The sequence below is a fragment of the Pan paniscus genome, chromosome 16, assembly GCF_029289425.2.
Source record: "Pan paniscus chromosome 16, NHGRI_mPanPan1-v2.0_pri, whole genome shotgun sequence".
Classification (NCBI taxonomy): domain Eukaryota; kingdom Metazoa; phylum Chordata; class Mammalia; order Primates; family Hominidae; genus Pan; species Pan paniscus.
The window spans coordinates 7,359,723-7,380,074 of NC_073265.2; the positions used below are offsets into that span (position 1 = coordinate 7,359,723).

Sequence of the window (20,352 nt, forward strand, 5' to 3'; positions counted from 1 at the left end):
GGTTACTATTTTTCACATATATTATTCTCTCTTTTTTAAAAAAAATTATTCTCTTCCTTTTCTGGGATTTCTATTACAGACATGTTGGTTTGCTTGATTGCATCCCATAGGTTTTGACACTTCATTCATTTTTCTTCATTCTTTTTTCTTCTATGTTCTTCAGATTGAGTAATCTCTATTGATCTATTTTAATTTTTGATGAGTAATTTTTATGTCATCTCAATTTTATGTCATCTCAAATATTATATTGAGTCCCTCATATAAGTGAATTTTTCATTTCACTTGTATTGTTCAATTCTAGAATTTCCATTCTGTTGTCTTAAAAATAATTTTTATCTCCTTGTGATATTCTCTACTTAATGCATCATTGTTATCATTTTTCAATTTTTAAAGCATGATTCTTTAATTCTCTAAACATATTTAAAATTCTGCTTTGAAGTCTTTCCTAACTTCAGCATCCAGGCCCCCCTCACAGATAGTTTCTATTGGCAGTTTTTACCCCAGAGCAGGGGTCACACTTTCCTTTATTTTTTGCATATCTTATAATTTTTGTAAAAAATTAGAAATTTTAGATAATGTATTTTAGCAACTATAGATGCTGATTTATCTCCCTGAATTTGTTATTGATTTCATTTATATGAAATCATAATAAAATGTCCTTCTTTGACCCTAAAAACAATTTTTGTCTTAAGGTCAGTTTTGTCTGATGTTAGCATAGTTACTCCAGCTCTTTTTTTGTTGTTGTTGTTACTATTTGTGTGGTCTACCTTTTTCCATCTTTTTCCTTTCAATCTATTTGGGTCTTTTAATCTAATGTGACAGCAGTAAGCTCTTGTAGACAGCATACAGTTGAATCACATTTAAAAAATCCATTTAGCCCATATCTGCCCTTTAATTGGTATGTCTATTCCATTTACAGTTTATGTAAATGCTAAGAAGGTAGTATTTATATCTGACATTTTTCTATTTGTTTTTTTCCTTATCTTTGTCTCTTTCCCTGGTCTCTCTGTTAAGGCATCTGTCTTTGCTGATATCACATACAACCTTCAGGCTTCACTAATTCCCAGTTGATTGCTCTATTTAAGTCTTAAGTTTTTAAGAATAGTTTTAGGTTCACAGCAAAATTGAGGGGAAAGTAAAGAGATTTTCCATATATTCCAACCCCCACACATGCATAGCTTCCCCCATTATCAACTTCCTCCATCACAGTGGTACAGTTGTTATGATTTATGAACCTAAATTGATGCATTATAGTCATCCAGAGTCCATAGTTTATATTAGTGCTCATTCTTGGTTCTTGGTGTTGTACATTCTGTGGGTTTGGACAAGGTATAATGACATGTATCCATCATTATGGTATCATACAGAGTAGTTCCACTGCCCTAAAATTCCTCTGTGCTCCACTTGTTCATCCCTTCTTCTCCCCCAGCCCCTGGAAATCACTGATCTTATTCCTGTCTCCATAGTTTTGAATTTTCCAGAATGTCTTATAATTGGAAGAGCACAGTATGTGGTCTTTTCACATTGGCCTCTTTCATTTAGTAATATGCATTTAACTTTCCTTCTTGTCTTTTCATGGCTTAACAGCTCATTTCTTTTTAGCTCTGAATAACATTCCATTGTCTGGATGTACCACACTTTATTTATCCACCCACCATGACTTAAGGATATCTTGCCTGCTTCCAAGTTTTGGCAATTTTAAATAAAGCTGCTACGAACATCTATGTGCAACTTTTTGTGTGGACCTAAGTCTTCAAATCGTTTGGGTAAATATGAAGGATTATGGCCAGAGGATAATTGCACCACCTAGAGCACTCCCAAGTTGCTGAAGTCCTCAGCATATATTCCAGGAGCTTATGGGATCGATCAGGACTATTCTTGTGTGTCTTTACTACCCAATACCTAGCACCTCCTCATATAATTGTGGGTATGAGAGTAATCATGATTCTTTGAGGAGAACTATATGATGTTTATCGTCTTGGCTATTTTATTTATACATCATGTTGGATTTCTTTAAATTTTTTCTATATATCTTCTTTATAGCTTATTTCACTCTCCCTAATTGCTTCTTAATATTTTTCTCTTTTATCTGTACTAACCTAGGCAATTAGGGGAACCAAACCGAGAATATTGATTCAGTTACCTTGACACTGGGAAAGTCTCTTTTGTCTGTCTTCTCATTCTATTCGTTGTTATGCTGCAGTATCCCAATGATAAGTATCAGGCAGTTTCATCATGTGAGCACTAAACTGGGACAATTTATCCAGCTGCTTCCTTTAGGACCTGTATCCAATAGTGCAGGTACATGTAGCATTGGTTTTATTCATATTGATAAGTCAGAATACAATTTTGTAAAATTTCATTCCCTTAATTAAAAAAAGTTCTGGAAACTATAGGGATATAATATGTTTTCAACTAGAACAAAACAAAGAATTTTCATTTGTGACTGAAACTAATGTCAACAAAACCAACCCAACAAAGTTGCTGCTTTGTTGATGTGGACATTAATTGGAAGAGGCACTTTTTGTGCAGAAACCAACAGGAAGGATTTCTGACTACAACTACGGGATGCATTCTTGCCTCAGTTTCCAACCTTCATGTTTTTATTTGGGTCCTCAGCAGAATATATTAATCTATCATAATTACTTATATCTTCTTGAAACTCAAGAGGTGCTGGACACAGTGGCTCTCGCCTGTAATCCCAGCACTTTGGGAGGCCGAGGCAGGTGGATCATGAGGCCAGGACTTAGAGACCAGCCTGGCCAACATGGTGAAACCCTGTCTCTACTAAAAATACAATAATTAGCCAATCCCAGATACTCGGGAGGCTGAGGCAGGAGAATCACTTGAATCCAGGAGGTGGAGGTTTCAGTGAGTCGAGATCATGCCACTGCATTCCAGCCTAGGTGACAGAGTGAGACTCTGTCTCAAAAAAAAAAAAAAAAAATCAAGAGGGAGCTGAGCTTATTATTATTGCATTAACTTTGCTTGTCCTGTAACATTGTATGAATTGTGGTTTTGCAAGATGTTCAATAATTCTCCAACTTAAGTAGTCTAAAATGTGGGGAGTTGAGGAACAATGGAATCTTCATGAGGTGTAACCTTAAGGAAGCCAGTTCAGATGCTTGCCTTCCCCAGGCTTCCCTGAGGGGCAGCCTAACACTCTTTCTGAAAAGTGTTAGACTTTTCGGCCCAAAAGGGACAATCAACTGGGCAAGATACTCTGACCGTCCTTTTTGAAGTAGGAAAAGCCCTATTAGGAGCCATTTTAAGGCCTGGATGCTTTCAACTCTGTTATTTTATCCTCAGATGTTCCTGTTCATTTTGCTCCCACTCATCCTTATGTAACAGGTCCTCACCTTGCTTCCCCCCTCTATGGGCAGTCTGACCATCATCATCAAGCTTACAGACCTCATTGCAGCTGGATGCAGCCTCTGGCATAATGGGGAGATGGATGGGTTGGAAGCTTTCTCATGTGCCATGAATATCACAGGACCATGAGAGCACTCCAGTGGGGATGCTCAGAGATCTGTGCACCAGTCCAGGAAGGACTCTTCCAATTCAGGCGAACAGGTTATAGTTCACATGATGTTTATGAGCACAGGCTTTCACATCAGATGGATCCATGTTCAAAGCTCAGCTTTGCTACTTCCTAGTTCTAAAATTTTAGACAAATTACTTAATACCTCTGAGCCTCAATTTTCTTATCTTTAGAATAGTCTATTAATATTAATCATGCTGCTTGTGAGAACCAAGAAGATCATATAGAAGTACTGAGCTCCATGTTGAGCTCCTAGTTGGCATTCAAAAAGTGCTGTAGCCTATTATTATTATCATTTTTAGTAATAATTTGATTCAAAAGCTTAATTCAACCTATTCATGTTCAAACTATTCACTGTTAGCCCAGAAGAGAGTAAGGTTTGTATACAGAGATCCTAGGCAAACTCTCTGGGCCCCACATATCTCACACACCCAGCTCCCCTACCCCAAGCAGCCATTCCCTTCAGAGTGGCCTGCCTTCATCTTCACGCCCTGGGCTTTCATCTCTCATTTTGCATCTGCTATCTTACACCTACCTAAGACCTCTTCCACATTTTGAGGGCTTCCTGGCCCTTTTCCTGCCATTTTGGACCTGAGTTCTCCAGCGTACGTTTTGGGTCAAATCCTTCTTCTGTCATGTTGCAGTGGCTCTGAAATAGGCCCCACTCTGAAGCACATACAGTAGGTCAGGTGTGTTCTATTTTTTGGAAAACAGTTGGAGACATTTGGGTCTATTAATTTATGTTGCACTGACTTTTGTTACTGAGGTCAGATTGTCTTCTAGAAAATTTGGTCAAACCATAGAGTAGTTGGTACAATGAAAACTGTAGACATCTTGTCCCCTGAAATTCAAGATCAATTTTGAGTATTTCTAAATTTGGATAATGGAGCATGTTTCTGCAGATTTAGAAGGGCTTCAAAGTTAGTTAATGAATAACCTGTGTTAAGGAATATTATTTTACTTGTCCTTTTGTTTTATAGGGATTTGAAATGCTAAGTGTCCTTTAAATTCATATTTAAAAATTTCTGGATGATTCTTGGATATAGGGAGTACATAACATCAATATAAACATGTTTACCCTTAGAAGAAGAAAATTTAGAATGAAACTGTTAGGCAGGAAATATCTTTTTTTTTCTTTCCAATTTGCATTTTGGGTTCGGGGGTGTGCGTGCAGGTTTGTTACAGGGGTAAACTGCATGTCATGGGGGCTTGGCTTACAGATTATTTCATCACTCAGGTAATAAGCGTAGGACCTGATACATAGTTTTTTGATCTTTACCCTCCTCCCACCTTCCACCCTCAAGTAGACTCCAGTGTCTATGGTTCCCTTCTTTGTGTCCATGTGTACTCAATGTTTAGCTCCTACTTATAATAATGAAAACATGCAGTATTTGGTTTTCTGTTCCTGCGTTAGTTTGCTAAGGACAATGGTTTCCAGCTGCATCCATGTTGCTGCAAAGGACATGATTTCATTCTTTTTTATGGCTGCATAGTATTCCATGATATGTGTCACATTTTCTTTATTCAGTCCACTGTTGATGGGCATTTAGGTTGATTCCATGTCTTTGCTATTGTGAATAGTGCTGTGATGAACATATGCATGCATGTGTCTTTGTGGTAGAATGATTTATATTCCTTTGGGTACATACACAGTAATGAGATTGGTGGGCTGAATGGTATTCTTTGAGGATCTCCAAACTGCTCTCCACATTGGCTGAACTGACTTATACTCTAATCAGCAGAATCAGCAGTGTATAAGCATTCTCTTTTCTCTGCAACCTCACCAACATCTGTTATTTTTCACTTTTTAATACTAACCATTCTGACTGGCATGAGATGCTATCTCATTTCGGTTTTGATTTGCAACATGATTAGCCATGTTGAGCATTTGTTCATATGCTTGTTGGCCATGTGTATGTCTTCTTTTGAGAAATAGCTATTCATGTCCTTTGCCCATAATTTAACAGGGTTGTTTTTTGCTTGTAAATTTGTTTAAGTCTCTTATAGATTCTGAATATTAGACCTTTGTCAGATACATAGTTTGCAAAAATTTTCTCCCATTCCATTGGTTGTCCACTTACTGAGGTGATAGTTTCTTTTGTTATGTAGAAGCTCCTTAGTTTAATGAGGCCCCATTTGTCAACTTTTGTTTTTGTTGTAATTGCTTTTGGGGTCTTTGTCGTGAAATCTTTGCCAGGCTCTGTGTCCAAAAGGGTACGTCCTAGGTTTTTGTCTAGGGTTTTTATAGTTTTAGGTTTTAAATTAAAATCTTTGACCCATCTTGAGTTGATTTTTGTATGTGATGGAAGGAAGGGGTCTGGTTTCAATCTTTTGCATATGACTAGCCAGTTATCTCAGCACCATTTATTGAATGGGGAGTCCTTTCCCCATTGCTTGTTTTTGTTGATTTTGTCAAAGATCTGATAGTTGTAGGTGTGTTATTTCTGGGTCCTCTATTCTGTTCCATTGGTCCATGTGTCTGTTTTTGTACCACTACCATGATGTTTTGGTTAAATGTAGTCATGTAGTATAGTTTGAAGCTGGGTAATGTGATGCCTCCAGCTTTGTTCTTTTTGCTTTAAACTTCCTTGGCTATTTGGGCTCTTTTTTAGTTCCATATGTATTTTGCAATAGTTTTTTTCTAATTCTCTGAAGAATATCATTGGTGTTTGATGTGAATAGCATTGACTCTGTAGATTGCTTTGGGCATTATGGCCATTTTAATAATATTGATTCTTCTTATCCATGAGCATGGAAAGTTTTTTCATTTGTTTGTGTCATCACTGATTTCTTTCAGCAGTGGTTTATAATTCTTGGTGTAGAGCTCTTTCACCTCCCTGGTTAGCTATATTTCTAGGTATTGTGTTTTTTGTATAGCTGATGTAAATGGGATTGCATTCTTGATTTGGCTCTCAGCTTGAATGTTGTTGGTGTTTAAAAATGCTACTGATTTTCAGCCATTGATTTTGTATCCTGAAATTTTGCTGGAGTTGTTTATCTGCTAAAGTAGCTTTTGGGCCAAGACTATGGGGTTTTCTAGGTATAAAACCATATTGTCTGTGAAAAGAGATAGTTTGACTTCCTCTCTTCCTATTTGGATGTCTTTTATTTCTTACTGTTTCCTGATTGCTCTGGCTAGGACTTTCAGTACTATGTTGAATAGGAGTGGTGAGAGAGGGCATCCTTATCTTGTTCCAGTTCTCAAAGGGAATGGTTCCAGCTTTTGCCCATTCAGTATGATGTTGGCTGTGGGTTTGTCATAGATAGCTCTTATTATTTTAAGGTATGCTCCTTTGATGCCTAGGATGTTGAATTTTATCAAAAGCCTGTTCTGCATCTATGGCAATGATCATGTGGTTTTTGTTTTTAATTCTGTTTATGTGGTGAATCACATTTATTGATTTGCATATGTTGCACCAAACTTGCATCTAAGAGATAGAGCCTAATCATAGTGGATTAGCTTTTTGATGAGCTGCTGGATTCAATTTGCTAGTATTTTATTGAGGATTTTTGCATCTATGTTCATCAGGGATATTGGCCTGAAATTCTTTCTTTCTTTCTTTCTTTCTTTCTTTCTTTCTTTCTTTCTTTCTTTCTTTCTTTCTTTCTTCCTTCCTTCCTTCCTTCCTTCCTTCCTTCCTTCCTTCCTTCCTTCCTTCCCTTTCTTTCTTTCTCTCTCTCTCTCTTTCTTTCTTTCTTTCTTTCTTTTTTTTGTGTCTCTGCTAGGTTTGGTATCAGAAGAGGAGGGACTCTTCTCTAATTCATTCTATGAGGCCATCTCATAGAATGGTACCAGCTCATCTTTAGAAAATGTCTTCATCTGACCTGATGGGCACATTAAATACAGTATGTGAAGATTTTCATGGCAGTTTTGGCCCCACTTTCTTTCAGGTTGTAGCAGTCTCTTCTTATAACAAGGATTTAGCAGCATAAGGGGAATCTCTCTTCAGTATTCCTATAGACAGAACCAACATATATGAGCTCACAATCTAAAATTGCAAAACACGTGGAGAAATAGTTTATCATGAATGAGAGCAAGCAAGACATTTTTGGATTATAATAATTTGAGAATGATGGATAACACTTTTAAGATGATGTATTTGATATATCTAATCTTTCCCTTCTTTCTCTTGAAATGCTTTTTTTTTTTCAAAAACAAGGAAACAAGGAACTTTTCTTTTGAAAGAATTTTAGGCTTACATAAATGTCGTAAAAAAGTATAGAGAGTCCACATTTACCCATCACCCAACTTCCCCTAAGTTAAAAATTATACAACCGTGATAAAATTATCCAAACCAGAAAATTAACATTAGTAGAATATTACTAAAACTACAAATACTATTCAGTTTCTTCAGTTTTTTTCCTAATGACTTTTTTCTGTCCAATATTCTATCCAGAATCCCACATTTCATTTAGTTATCATATGTCTTGAATTTCATCTAAATTCTTTAGTCTATCTTGACCCTTTTGAAAAGTATTAGTTAGTTACCTTGTAGAGATTTCTCAGTTTGGGTTTGTCTCATGTTTTCTCATGACAGTTTTGAGGCTATGAAGTTTTGGCGAGATCACAGAGGTGATGTGCCTTTTCTAGTGCATCATATTGGGGTACAAATATTGGCATGTCCTATTACTCAATGTGTTAACATCGAACACTTGGCTCATGTGGTGTCTGCCAGGTTTCTGTATTGTGAAGTGGAGCCCTGGCAAATTATCTTGTGGGGAAATACTTTGAGATTATACTAACATTGTGTTTTTCCTCAAACATTTTCTTACTGATTTTAGCATTTGTCAGTAGCTCTTTGCCTCTAATCATTATGACTGTAGAGTTTGCCTAATGATGATTTTGTATTATCCTTATTGCTTCTATTAATACATTTATTAACTGGAGCTTATCTATAAGGAAGAGCTATCCTTCTCCTTTATTTATTTACATTTGTAAAAGTTCATGGATGTTTATTTTATTCTATGTGTTGTAAGTCAGTACTATTGTTATTTATTTTGTTGCTCAGATTATTCCAGTTTTGACCATTGGGAGCAGCTTCGGTGTCCATTTGGCTCCTGTTGTCTTTAGACACATCCTCATCAATTTTCAATCAGTTTTTCATTTTCTCACATCATAAAATGTTCCTGAATCATTTTGCATTTTGCCCGCTCTTGCCCTGGAATCAACTGCCTCTCAAAAGATTTCTCATTCCTTGTATTGAGGAATGGTGTTTAGAAATCAAAATCTGGATGCTTGGTGTGTGTGTAGCAATTTAGATGTCACTGAATCTAGGCCTCTGCAATCAGCATAGTTGGGCATATGTGTTTGTATACCAACACCCACATCCACACATCCATATCTGTATCTATATATTAATTTACTCGTCTATGTGTTTAAAACCTTCAGCTCATATTGATTCCCTGAATTCCAATCCAGCACCATAAGATTTGCCTCTTGCTCTCACTGTCTACAATATATACTCACTTATTTGTTCAATTCCTAGCATACACCTAAAGTAGTTACAGAATTGCTAACTCATATATTTGTGAGAAATAGATTTACTAACTCAACTACAGTATTTGTGTAGACTTCTTTTTGTCTTTAGTCTTACAGTAGCCTGTCAAAATATGATTTTCTGAAATGTCTTAAATTAGTTCTTTTCTTCTCCATAGCCTTCAGTATGTTTATGTTATTTATTTGTAATGCACTTATTGGGGCTGGGATTGCTGTGATTTGGATACTTGTCCCTCCAAATCTCATGTTGAAATCTGATCTCTAGTGTTGAAGGTGGGGCCTCATGGAAGGTGTTTGGGTCATGGGGGTGGATCCTCTAAGAATGGCTTGGTGCCATCCTCATGGTAATGAATGAGTTCTCACTCTATTACTTCGTGAGAGACTTGGTTGTTAAAAGAGCCTGGCACCTCCCCCTTCTCTCTTGTTTTCTCCCTCACTTCCGCTCCTGCCATGTGATCTCTGCACACCAGCTTTCCACTATGAGGGGAAGCAGCCGGAGGTCCTCGTCAGATGCAGATGCTGGTGCCATGCTTGTTCTACAGCCTGCAGAACTGTGAGCCAAATAAACCTCTTTTATTTTCTCTTTTCTTTTTTCTTTTCTTCTTGAGACAGGGTCTCATTCTATTGTGCTTGAAGTGCAGTGGCACAATCACTGCAGCCTCAACCTTTCCAGGCTCAATGAATCCGCCTACTACAGCCTCCCAAGTAGCTGGGACTACAGGCTTATACCACCACATCTGGCTAATTTTTGTATTTTTTGTAGAGACAGGATTTTGCCATGTTGCCCGCAGGCTGTTCTTTTCTTTAAATTACTCAGCCTCAAGTATTTCTTTATTGCATCATAAATGGACTAAGATGGGATATTTGAACCATTACCATGGTTCTAAGAATCAAAGCCATACAGAAATGTATATGAAAGGAAGTATCACTCTCTCCTCATGCTTACTATCCTGTTCTCCTTTGCTCATCTTTCTACCTTACCTAGATCTTTCCTGTAAGTAGCTGATGTACCTGTCTTGTATTTCTTTTCTTTTCTTTTTTTCTTTCTTTTTTTTTTTTAGATGGAGTCTCACTCTGTCACCCAGGCTGGAGTGCAGTGGCATGATCTCGGCTCACTGCAACCTCTGCCTCCTGGGTTCAAGCGATTCTCCTGCCTCAGCCTCCTGAGTAGCTGGGACTGCAGATGCCCTCCACCATGCCCAGCTAATTTTTGTATTTTTAGTAGATGCGGGGTTTCACCGCATTGGTTAGGCTGGTCTCGAACTCCTGACTTTGTGATCCACCTGCCTCGGCCTCCCAAAGTGCTGGGATTACAGGTGTGAGCCACCACACCCAGCCGTATTTTTTTTTTAACATAAATAAGCACATACAACTGTTTATTTTGTATCCCCTTCTTTATTACTTGAAGAATAACATAGTGTAGATAATCTTTCACATTTTGCTTTTTATAAGCTTAATGGTATGTCTTGGAAATCACTCCTAATCAGTTCACAGAAATCTTCCCAATTCTTTTTTATAACTATATAGTACCCCATTTTGTGAATGTGCCATCGTTTATTCAACCTTCCTTCTACATAGAGGCATTTAGGTTGTCTCCAGTCTTTTGTAATTACAAACAACACTACAGTGAATATTTTTGTATTGTTAGAGGTGTACCTTCAGGGTATATTTCTAGAAGTCAGATCACAGAGTCAAAGGTAAGTGCATGTTTTATTCTTCATTGCCAGATTTCCCTCTGCAAGAGTTGTGCTGGGTTATACTCCCACTGGCATTATGTGAGTGTGGCCATTTTCCTAGTCTGCCTGACAGAATGTCATAATTTTTCATTTTGTCAGTTTTATGAAAATAGTATCTCAGTGCTGTTTTCATTTGCATTTCCTTAATGATAAGTGAATTTGAACATTTTTTTTTTCATGTTTGAAGGCCATTTTTGAATCCTTTTTGGTTAATTGTGCATTCATGTCAGTGTCCTGTTTTTCGATTGCGTCTTTGTTTCACAGTGTTCAAGGGTTCTTTATTTATTAGGGATATTAGCTCTTTGTGGTATAGACTGCAATTATTTACTCCTAGTTAGTTGTTTTGTGACTTTTTATAGTGTGTCTTTGTTTATTTTGGTCATGTAATTTTAAGACACTTTATGTAGACAAATTTACTAGTTATGTCTCTGGATTTTCAGTTTTATATAGAAAGGCTAAATAGAAAATCACCCATTACTTCTATGCTATCTTATTTTACATTTAAATCTCTAATACATTTGGGTTTTTTTCTTGCATATAGTGTGAAATATGGAATCTAATTTTATTTTATTTTTCCAAATGACTACCTGGTTGTCCCAGTACCATTTATTAAACTGGACACTTGTACTCCAGTGATTTGAGATGTCAATTTTATCCTACATTAACTTTTCATATGTCCTTGGTCCTATTTCTGAACTTCCTATTATATTACATGTCTATTTGTCTGTTAATGGACCAGCATCAAATTGTTTGAGGCTTTATAATATGTTTTAATGTCTGGTAGGGCTAGTTATGTCCCCTTTTTAGTTTTTCTTTTTCAGTGCTTTTTGGGATATTCTTAGTATTTCTTTTTTCTTATGAACATTAGTATCAACTTGTCTAACTCAATTATGAAATAGCTTGCTGACATTTTTGATCGAGATTGCATTGAATTCATACATTAATGTGGCAATAGCTGTCATCTATATATTGTTAATTAATTTAATCTGAGAACAGGATGTGTCTTTGTATTTGATCAAGTCTACTTCTGTGTCTTTCAGGAATGTTTTAAAATTGTGTTGTATAAATTTTGCACATTTTTTGTTAAAGGTATTATAAAATATTTAATCTTTGTTGATATTATGCATGTGGTTTTCTTTGACAGTAAGTTCTCTACTGTTTATTTTTTTGTGTATATAGAGGCCATTGGTTTTTGTAAGTTAATTTATCCTTAGTTGATATCCCTGTCTAATGTTAAATAGTAGCAGAAATAAAGGGTAAACACAGCAGGCCTATGACTGCCATGCTTAGAAAGGTCTACTTGCCAGGTTAGTCCTTGGCTGGCATCTGGGAACTCAAATTTCAGAAGTATTCCCACCATTATCTAACTAATAAGGACAGTTTACTGTGCCTAGACTGTTTATGCAAACAATTTGATTTATGCTAAACACCTGTTTTCTTTCTGGGAGTCTGGAATTTTGGTATATGTTAGGCAGAGGATGTTTATGTGTCAGACCCCAATAAAAACCTGAGTCTCTAATGGGCTTCTCTGGGCAGGAACATCACACACATGTTGCTACATTTTCATTGCTGGGGCACTCTGTGAGCCCCCACCATGGGAGGAAGAGCGAGAAGGAAGCCTCACATGGATCTGTACTCATGTGGACTCCACATTCGTCTTTTCCCCTTATGATCTGGCTGTGTGTCCTTACTTCATGGCTGTAATGAATGGTAGTCAGGTGTGCAACTGCATGCTGACTCGCAGAATTCCTCTAGAAAATCTCCAAGTGTCAGGATGGTCTTGGAGATTCTGACACACTGATCATAGTGGAAATGCCTTTAGTATTTCCCTATTAAATATGATACTGGCTTTAGGATTAGATATATATACCTAATGTAATTTTTTATCACATTAACAAAGTATCCACCAATTCCTACTTTCTTGAGTGTTTTAAGCAAGAATGGGTGTTGAAATTTGACAAAGATTTTTTCCCCCTAGTATTTATGGAGATCATCATATTATTTTTCACTTAGATCTATTAATAGAGTGTATGGTACTAATGAATTTCCTAATATTGAACCAACCTTGAATTCTGGAATGAATTATCTTTTTTATGATTTATTATTTTCTTAATGTGGTCTTTTTGCTAATATTTCATTTTCTATTTGGCATTGATATTTATTAGTAATTCATGATATTCATAAGTAATACTTTTCTGTAGTACTCTTTTTTTTTCTTAACGAGTCTTTACCTGGTTTAGGTATCATTGTCACACTTGCTTCATAAAGGGAGTTAGGAAAATTTACCTTCTTTTCAATAATCTGAAATAATTTATAGATAATTGTGACTATCTGGTTTTTGAGGGCTTGATACAATTCCCCTGTGAGACCATCTTGGCCTGGCTCTTTTTGGGAGTGGGCTAGTTATTTCTTCAATAACTTTTTATTTCTTTGGAAATAGGTCTGTTTAAGCTTTCTAAATCAGATGGGGTCAATATTGGCAATCTGTATTTCTCTAGGGAACTATCCATTTCACCTAGGGTTTAAAATTTATTTTCACAGAAGTTTCCAAATTAGTCATTTATGATTTAAATTTTACTTCTGTTTCAATGATTATTTCCTTGTTGTTCTTTCTTATTTTGAATATTTGTGCTTTTTCCCCCTTTTCCCCTTAATCAAGTTAGATTGTGGTTTGTCCATCTTGTTAATTTTTTTCAAAATAACAACTGGGAGTTGGTTAATTAATATACTGTTTTTATATTCTCTGTGTCATTAATTTCTGCTTTAACTTCATTATCTCCCTCCTTTATTTGGTGGACTTTGTTTTTTTCTAGTTTTTAGAATTGGATATTTAATCTTTTTTTCAGTGTTGTTATTAAATGTGTTTAGTGCAATGATTTTCCTCTGATTATTGCTTTAAATGCATCCCTTAAATTTTGATATGTAGTGTTTTCATCATTTTTTAAAAATTGTAATTTCTGTTTCTATTTCCCACAAGAATTGTTTCAATAGAACATTTTTAACTTTCCTGGCAGAAGGACCTTTCTGTTTTTTGTTTTTCTTAGTAATTTTCTAGCTTGGTTGCACTGGCAGCAAAGAGGTTTTTGTATTTCAAAATATTTCTACTTTACGGAAGTTACTAATTGCTATGTTTTGGATATTTGTCCCCTTCAAACCTTATGTTGAAATTTGATCCCAGTGTTGGAGGTGGGGCCTGATGGGAGGTGTTTGGGTCATGGTGGCGGATCCCTTCTGAATGGCATGGTGCCATCTTTGTGGTAATGAGTTCTCACTCTATTAGTCCTTGTGAGAGCTGGTTGTTAAAAGAGCCTGGCGCCTCCCACTCTCTTGCTTCCTCTTTTGCCATGTGATCTCAGCATGCCCTGGGTCCCCTTTACCTTCCCCAACAAGTGGGAGCAGCCTGAGGCCCTCACCAGAAGCTGAGTGGATGTTGGTGTCTGCCTCTACTTTCAGAGGCTACAGAACCATGAGCCAAATAAACTGTTCTTTGTAAGTTGGCTGGATTGGAATCCTTTGTTACACTTTTTTTTTTCATTGACTTATTTTTAAAAATATTGCTCCATTGTCGTTTTGTTTATATGTTGATTTTGGAAGACCTGATGTCAGTCTCATTGTTTTGCCTGTGGCCTTGATGATTTTTATCTTCTTCCTTGAAATCTTATAGTTTTACTAGAACATATAACAGAGATTTTAGTTTTAAATATTAGCTTCATTCTACTATTTGTTTTTTTCCCTTAAGGACTCCAATAAACAAATATTATTCCTTCATTGCCCGGGTTCCATTTCCACTACTATCTCTGCCTTTTTAATTTATCTATTTACTTATTCATTTTTATTCTCTCACTTGCTTTGATATCTTTATTTAGTGACCCTTGTTATATTTTCATTTTTGTCTATTGTCTTTTGGGCATCTTTTAATTTATTTCTCATTTCTTTTGTAAAGTGATTTCTCTGAGTACATAATAGTTGTTGCATATTTATGGGGGACATGTGATATTTTGATACAATAATACAATATGTAATGATGAAATCAGGGTAATTAGGATATCCATAACCTCAAACATTTATTGTTACTTGTTTTGGGAACATTCCAAGTCCTTTCTTCCAGTTATTTTAAAATATACAATAAGTTATTGTTAATTATAGTGGCCCTATCATGCTATCAAACACTAGAACTTATTACTTCTAACTAACCCTATTTTTTGTACCCATTAAACAACCCCTTATTTCTGAGAAAACTTGGTTACCTCATCCTTGAGTTCAATCAACTTTTTATTTCTCCCTGTTATTTGCCCATTTCTGTTTTCAAATCTCTGATTTAAGGTGGGTTTGTATTTTTGATGCTTGCTTGAGGCGTGGGCGTGGCGAATTCATTTTGAAGTGTGGGCTTGTAGTTTTCTTCTACATGTTTCATGGTTATTTTCAGAGGGGATTTTCCTCAGCTGATACATGTGACATTTCCGCTCCTGATAGCGTTTGCACTAGCTCTGTAGGTGTGACTTCATTTTTCTCTTGTTCATTTAATGCCGTTGGGCTTGTTTGTGTTTCGTAGGATTCCTGGCGCTCTTCTGCGGGCAGAGCACAGTCCTCCGACTCCTGCCTTGCGGAACCCCGCTTTTACCTCCTTTTCTTTTCCACTTGACCACTTGGTTGCCCAAAGGAGCTTTCCCTTCCTCTTTGCTCTTTCCTCCCCAAGGCTGCATGCCCCCAGATGGGCCCTTTCTGTGCTCCTGCTCCTCTCACAGCACCTCCCAGGGCCCAGTTCCCCCTGGCCCCTTCTGGTGGACCTTCTGATCACCTCAGCACCCCCTCTGTCTTCCCTCAGGGCTTTCTGTCCATTTGCTGTAAAGCTTTGTGGCTGGGACAGCAGTGAGAGAGAGAGCAGGCTGGGGGTTTGGTGGTATTTTCACTTTTCTCTTTTCAGTTCAGATATTTTACACTTTTGGGGTTCTCTACCTTCACATTATGTGGAAGGCATGGCTTTGTGTAGATTTTACTTTCTTTTCTTTCTTTTTCTGTCTTTTGGGAGGAAATTTTGGGATAGAAGCAGTTATACCACTGCCATTGTCCTCAGCTGTCCACATTGCCAATTTTTTTTTTTTTTTTTTTTTTTGAGGTGGAGTCTCATTCTGTTGCCCAGGCTGGAGTGCAGTGGTGCGATCTTGGCTCACTGCAACCTCTGCCTCCTGGGTTCAAGCAATTCTCCTGCCTCAGCCTCCCGAGTAGTTGGGATTACAGGTACCCACCACCACGCCCGGCTAATTTTTGTATTTTTAGTAGAGACGAGGTTTTGCCATGTTGGCCAGTCTGGTCTCGAACTCCTGACCTAAGGTGATCTGCCCGCCTTGGCCTCCCAAAGTGCTGGGATTACAGGCATGAACCACCATGCCCAGCCCCGTGTTGCCGATTTCTAAAAGGGAACCACTGTATGTTAATCAACAAACTGTGCTGTGGTGGCCACAGGCCAGGTCCATGGAGATTTCAGAGGCCTACCCAGGCAGGCTTGAGGAGGTAGGGGGTGCTGGGAATATGAGGAGTTGTTGCCTAGGGTTCCTGGCCTTGTCCTTGTTACTTTGCAACTTGGTGTTCCCCAGTTTGTGCTGGAGTATCCCCAGGAGTTGGGGAGGATAGACTGTTGGCAGTAGAAGGAACTTTATACACTTAACCAAGCCCCATGATCAGTGAGGGGCTGAGCTGCTGCTCCATGTGTCAGCTCGTGTCTCCAGCCCAGCCACTGAGCTGGCCCAGGTAGGACTGAGCTCCATCTTCTTCTCTGGGGCTGCCATTCTCAGCCACCCCCGCACCTCCCTAGTAGAGTTCCCTGAAATTGCCCTGTGTCTGGGCCAAGGATACACCCGGCACTGTAGTGTGCAGTTCTTCCGTCCTCCAAAGCTCATCTGCGCATCTCTTCTGGTTCTCTTAGGCCCCAGCATGGTCGGGAGTCTTTCTCTGTCCCCCAGCGCTCCCAGCCAACAGCACTGCTCACTTCTGCCCCGTCCACCTGAATCTGCTGCAGTGGGCCCTGCTCTGGTCCTCCTGGGGCTGGGTCGGGTGGATTTTGGACCGAGCGAGGGAGCTGAACAATGCACTGTGGGCTGGCTTCCCTTGTTGCTGCTCCGGCAGGACGGTATCTCCACAAAGGTTCAGAGGCGAAAGGAAATGAGAACGGGAGCTATGACTTGGATTCACAGGGAAGCTGAATAAAGGGAAAGGAGAGAGTTTAAACTTATCTGCAGGCATCATGTTAAATGTAATGTTTTCTTGACAAATAGCCAGCACACTGCACTATTTTTAAAAATCCCCTCATTAAAAGCTAAGACCAATTTCTTACATATGGAAGAGTTTCTATGCTACAGGTTATTCTAATGAGAAAAAAAGAAAAGTGACTTACAATACTATACAATACCATCACATGAAATATTCATGTAAAAATTCTTTTAGAACAAGAAGACACATTCTTATAGGTAAGAAATGCTATGCAGATATTAAAAATTAATTCCTGAGCACAAGAGTGAGCCAGGGTAATGCGAGTGCAGTTTGTCCAGAGTTTAAAAACCAGGACCTGGGGTTCCCAGGCCTTGAAGCCATCACTAAGGACCTAAGCCTCGCTCTCCACTCGCGCTAGGCCGCAGGGACCCGCTTCTGGGGGATGGAGGGCAGGAAGCAGGGGGCGAGGGGAGTTCCAAGCTCCTGGGGGAAGCCCGGGACTTTCCAGGGTTTTCTTCTCAGTAATAGAAAGTGCCTCCGGGGCAATAGAGCAAGACTCCGTCTCAAAACAACAACAACAAAAAGAAAACAAAAAGAAAGTGCCTCCTAGAGAGTGGGTGGGAGTTGGAAGTTCCTTCAGTCTTCATTTCCATTTCCCAAGCGACACTTTCTGAGGCAGGGTCCCCTGCACAGGTGTCCTGGAGCGGGAGGGGTGGATGGCGGTGCCAGGAGAGGAGGGCAGCTGTGGGCCCGCGGAAGCACCGCCGTGGCGGGCTTGGGGTTTCGGAGCACAAGATAACAGCTGTGTGAGAAACACACACAGCTGGGTGAGGACAGACCGTGGGGACTTACGCGAAAGCCTGCTTTGAGGGTTCACGGCGCCGGCGACACAAAGGTGGAGTTTACTGCAGCCTGTCTCCAGCCTCACAGCAGCCCAGGGGAGAGGGGGCGCAGGAGCGCCGGGACCCCCGCAGATCTCGGGGCTTCTCTCAGGGTCACAGAGGGCTCCTCTCCTTCCCCTTGGCCTCCTTCCTTGCGGGGTGACTGCCCCTCGTGGCCTCCCTGACCCGGGTGCCCTGTGGGTGCTCCCGAGGGGATCGAGGTCGGGGTGGAGGATGTGAGCTCTGCAGGCCGCCCAGCCAGCGCCCACGTGCTCAGGTGTCAGCTAGGGACGCGCGTGTGCGTCAGCGTGATTTGGAGGAACGCACTGTGCCGGGAACACTCTGACTGTCCCTCTGGGCCTGCCCGCCTCCCCAAAGGCCAGGTCGGCTGCACGTAGTGTTTCCGCGTATGGTGCATCTCCCTGTGGCCATCCCGCCCCCAGCCTGCAGAGGAAGAGTTCCCAAAGCCTTTCCTAAATCTCCAAAGTCCCTTTGTTTCCCTGGTGGCACTTCACACTAGCTGTTTGTGTGAGGTGGGACTCGCCAGAGATGGACAGTCACTGCCAGGAGAGGCCCCTGCGTGTCCTGGGAACCTGGGATTCAGTGCGTGCTCAGAGACGTTTTAGGAGTGCAAGATTTACCATAGGCTTGGCGATGTCTTTTGTTTATTTTTAAATTAACTGAAACAACGCAGGAACTGGATTTCTTCAAATTTACCAATTTATACTTTAATTTGGGAAAAGGAAAAGCACTCAAAAATAAATTTAATTAGTCAATCTATAATTATGATACGAATAAGTTCCACTTAAATATAATATTCCAAGCATAATAATTTGTTGAGTAAATCAAATCGTTGATACATCTTAGTGTTCCTAAAGTTAGGAAATCATCTAAGCTTCATAAAAAGAAAGCATTTCACGTATTTAAATTTTCCCCAGAAGTCCTTCTTTGCTAAAAATAGAAAAAAAAAAAAACAACAACTTTTTTTTCATGACTTCAAAATTTGCAGATATTCTGTGCCTGGAAGGAATCAGTGGGGTTTCTCATGCTTTCCACACCGTAGTTCAGGACTGCAGCCTGGAAACTGCATGATGATGGAATTGCCATCAGAGGGAATATTAGACGTTATTTAATCAAATCCTTTCATTTTATGAATACATTTCAGAGGTCAGATGAGTTGAGTGCTCTCCCCCTCCGCCCCCTGCCAGGACCCCTCTGGTCACAGTGGCTCTGGGTGGGCAACCCTGTTCTCTCAGAAACCCATGGCTCCTTGGGCACAACTCGCTGAAGTCTTGTGTCCCCAGCCTCACATGGCTGTCCTGGATACTCCAGGTGATCAGGGCCCTATTGGGTTGAACAGTTGTGACCTGCTACGTCTGGGGACTTAGGTCTGGGGACTTACATGTGCATGTATTTCTATATCATCATTTAAAAATCTGTGCAATGTTACATTGTAAGTGGATAGGCTATCATCAGCTTTTCCCCTTTTGTTGACATTTAGGTTATTGTCTATCTTTTTCCTCTTGAAACAGTCATGTAAGGAACATCTTTGAGCATTGGGTGGTGACTATTTTCCACCCTCCTTGCGAGGTAGGGTCTTTCTCAGGAAAGAAAGAGATTATGTGCTCAAAGGTCAGGTTAGGGGAAAGAATGGGTGTGCTGAACTCCTGAAGAAAAGAGGCCATGACCTCATGGGCCTGAGGGGCAAAGGGGAGATGGGAGCTCTAGTGGCCTGTGATCACCTGTGGCCTGGCCAGAGGAGCCAGGAGATTCAGTGACCTTGTTCCTCCCACCCATCAAGTTCTGCCAGTGTCTCCCATTGGCCAGACTTACCTGGATTCCAGAAGATGGGAGAGCTGCCAGCAGCAGGGCTGGGGAGAAGGCTGGGGAGAAGACCAGGGGCAGGACTAAAGGGCAATGAGGGATAGCCCCAGACAGTCCTCCACTTGTGCCTGTTAGGATTTTAAAAACATCATTTGTCCAGTCCAAGAGAAAATCACTTGTCCTCAAAACAAGAGCTGTACAATATCCCATCAGCTACTGTGTGATATGGGGTGATGTTGGTTCAGTAACACCTGAAACTTAAAATGTTAGCTATCCCAATGCTCTTCCTATTATGACAATGGAGAATAAGTGGGGGAAGAGAAGCAACAAAATACCATAAAACAGAGCTGCTATAGCCCCGGCTTCCAGAGCTGATTCTGAAGTCTGAATTGTTAGTTAACTCACTTCTTTAATGCCACGTTCCCCTGACCTCTGCCACCACTTCAGATACGTGGTTTTTATCCACTGTTGAGGTGACCCAAACCATCATTCTCATAGGACCTGAGACCTTGGTGTTGTGTCTGTACTCGAGTGCCAAGGTGTGCATGAACTGGGACTACTGGAATGTAAGGAGGCACACCTGTGAATGCCCAGCTCCCGGCCAGTTCTTGCCAGCATGAGGAAGCAGCAACCTAGTTCCCTCTGAGAATTGAAAGCAGTTATCTT

General features: G+C 39.7%; 1 protein-coding gene across 11 annotated transcripts in view; it reads left to right on the forward strand.

Moving 5' to 3' along the window:
* The window catches only part of OCA2 (OCA2 melanosomal transmembrane protein), a 381,861-nt gene that overhangs the window by 176,935 nt on the left and 184,574 nt on the right, over positions 1–20,352 (forward strand). The window contains exon 21 of one of the 11 annotated variants that reach the window (XM_063596987.1): positions 9,509–9,591. The exons of the other annotated variants lie outside the window; for them this stretch is intronic. Within the exon in view, the coding sequence (XP_063453057.1) occupies positions 9,509–9,591 (83 nt within the window). The remainder of the gene's footprint in view (positions 1–9,508; positions 9,592–20,352) is intronic. 11 annotated transcript variants of the gene reach the window in all.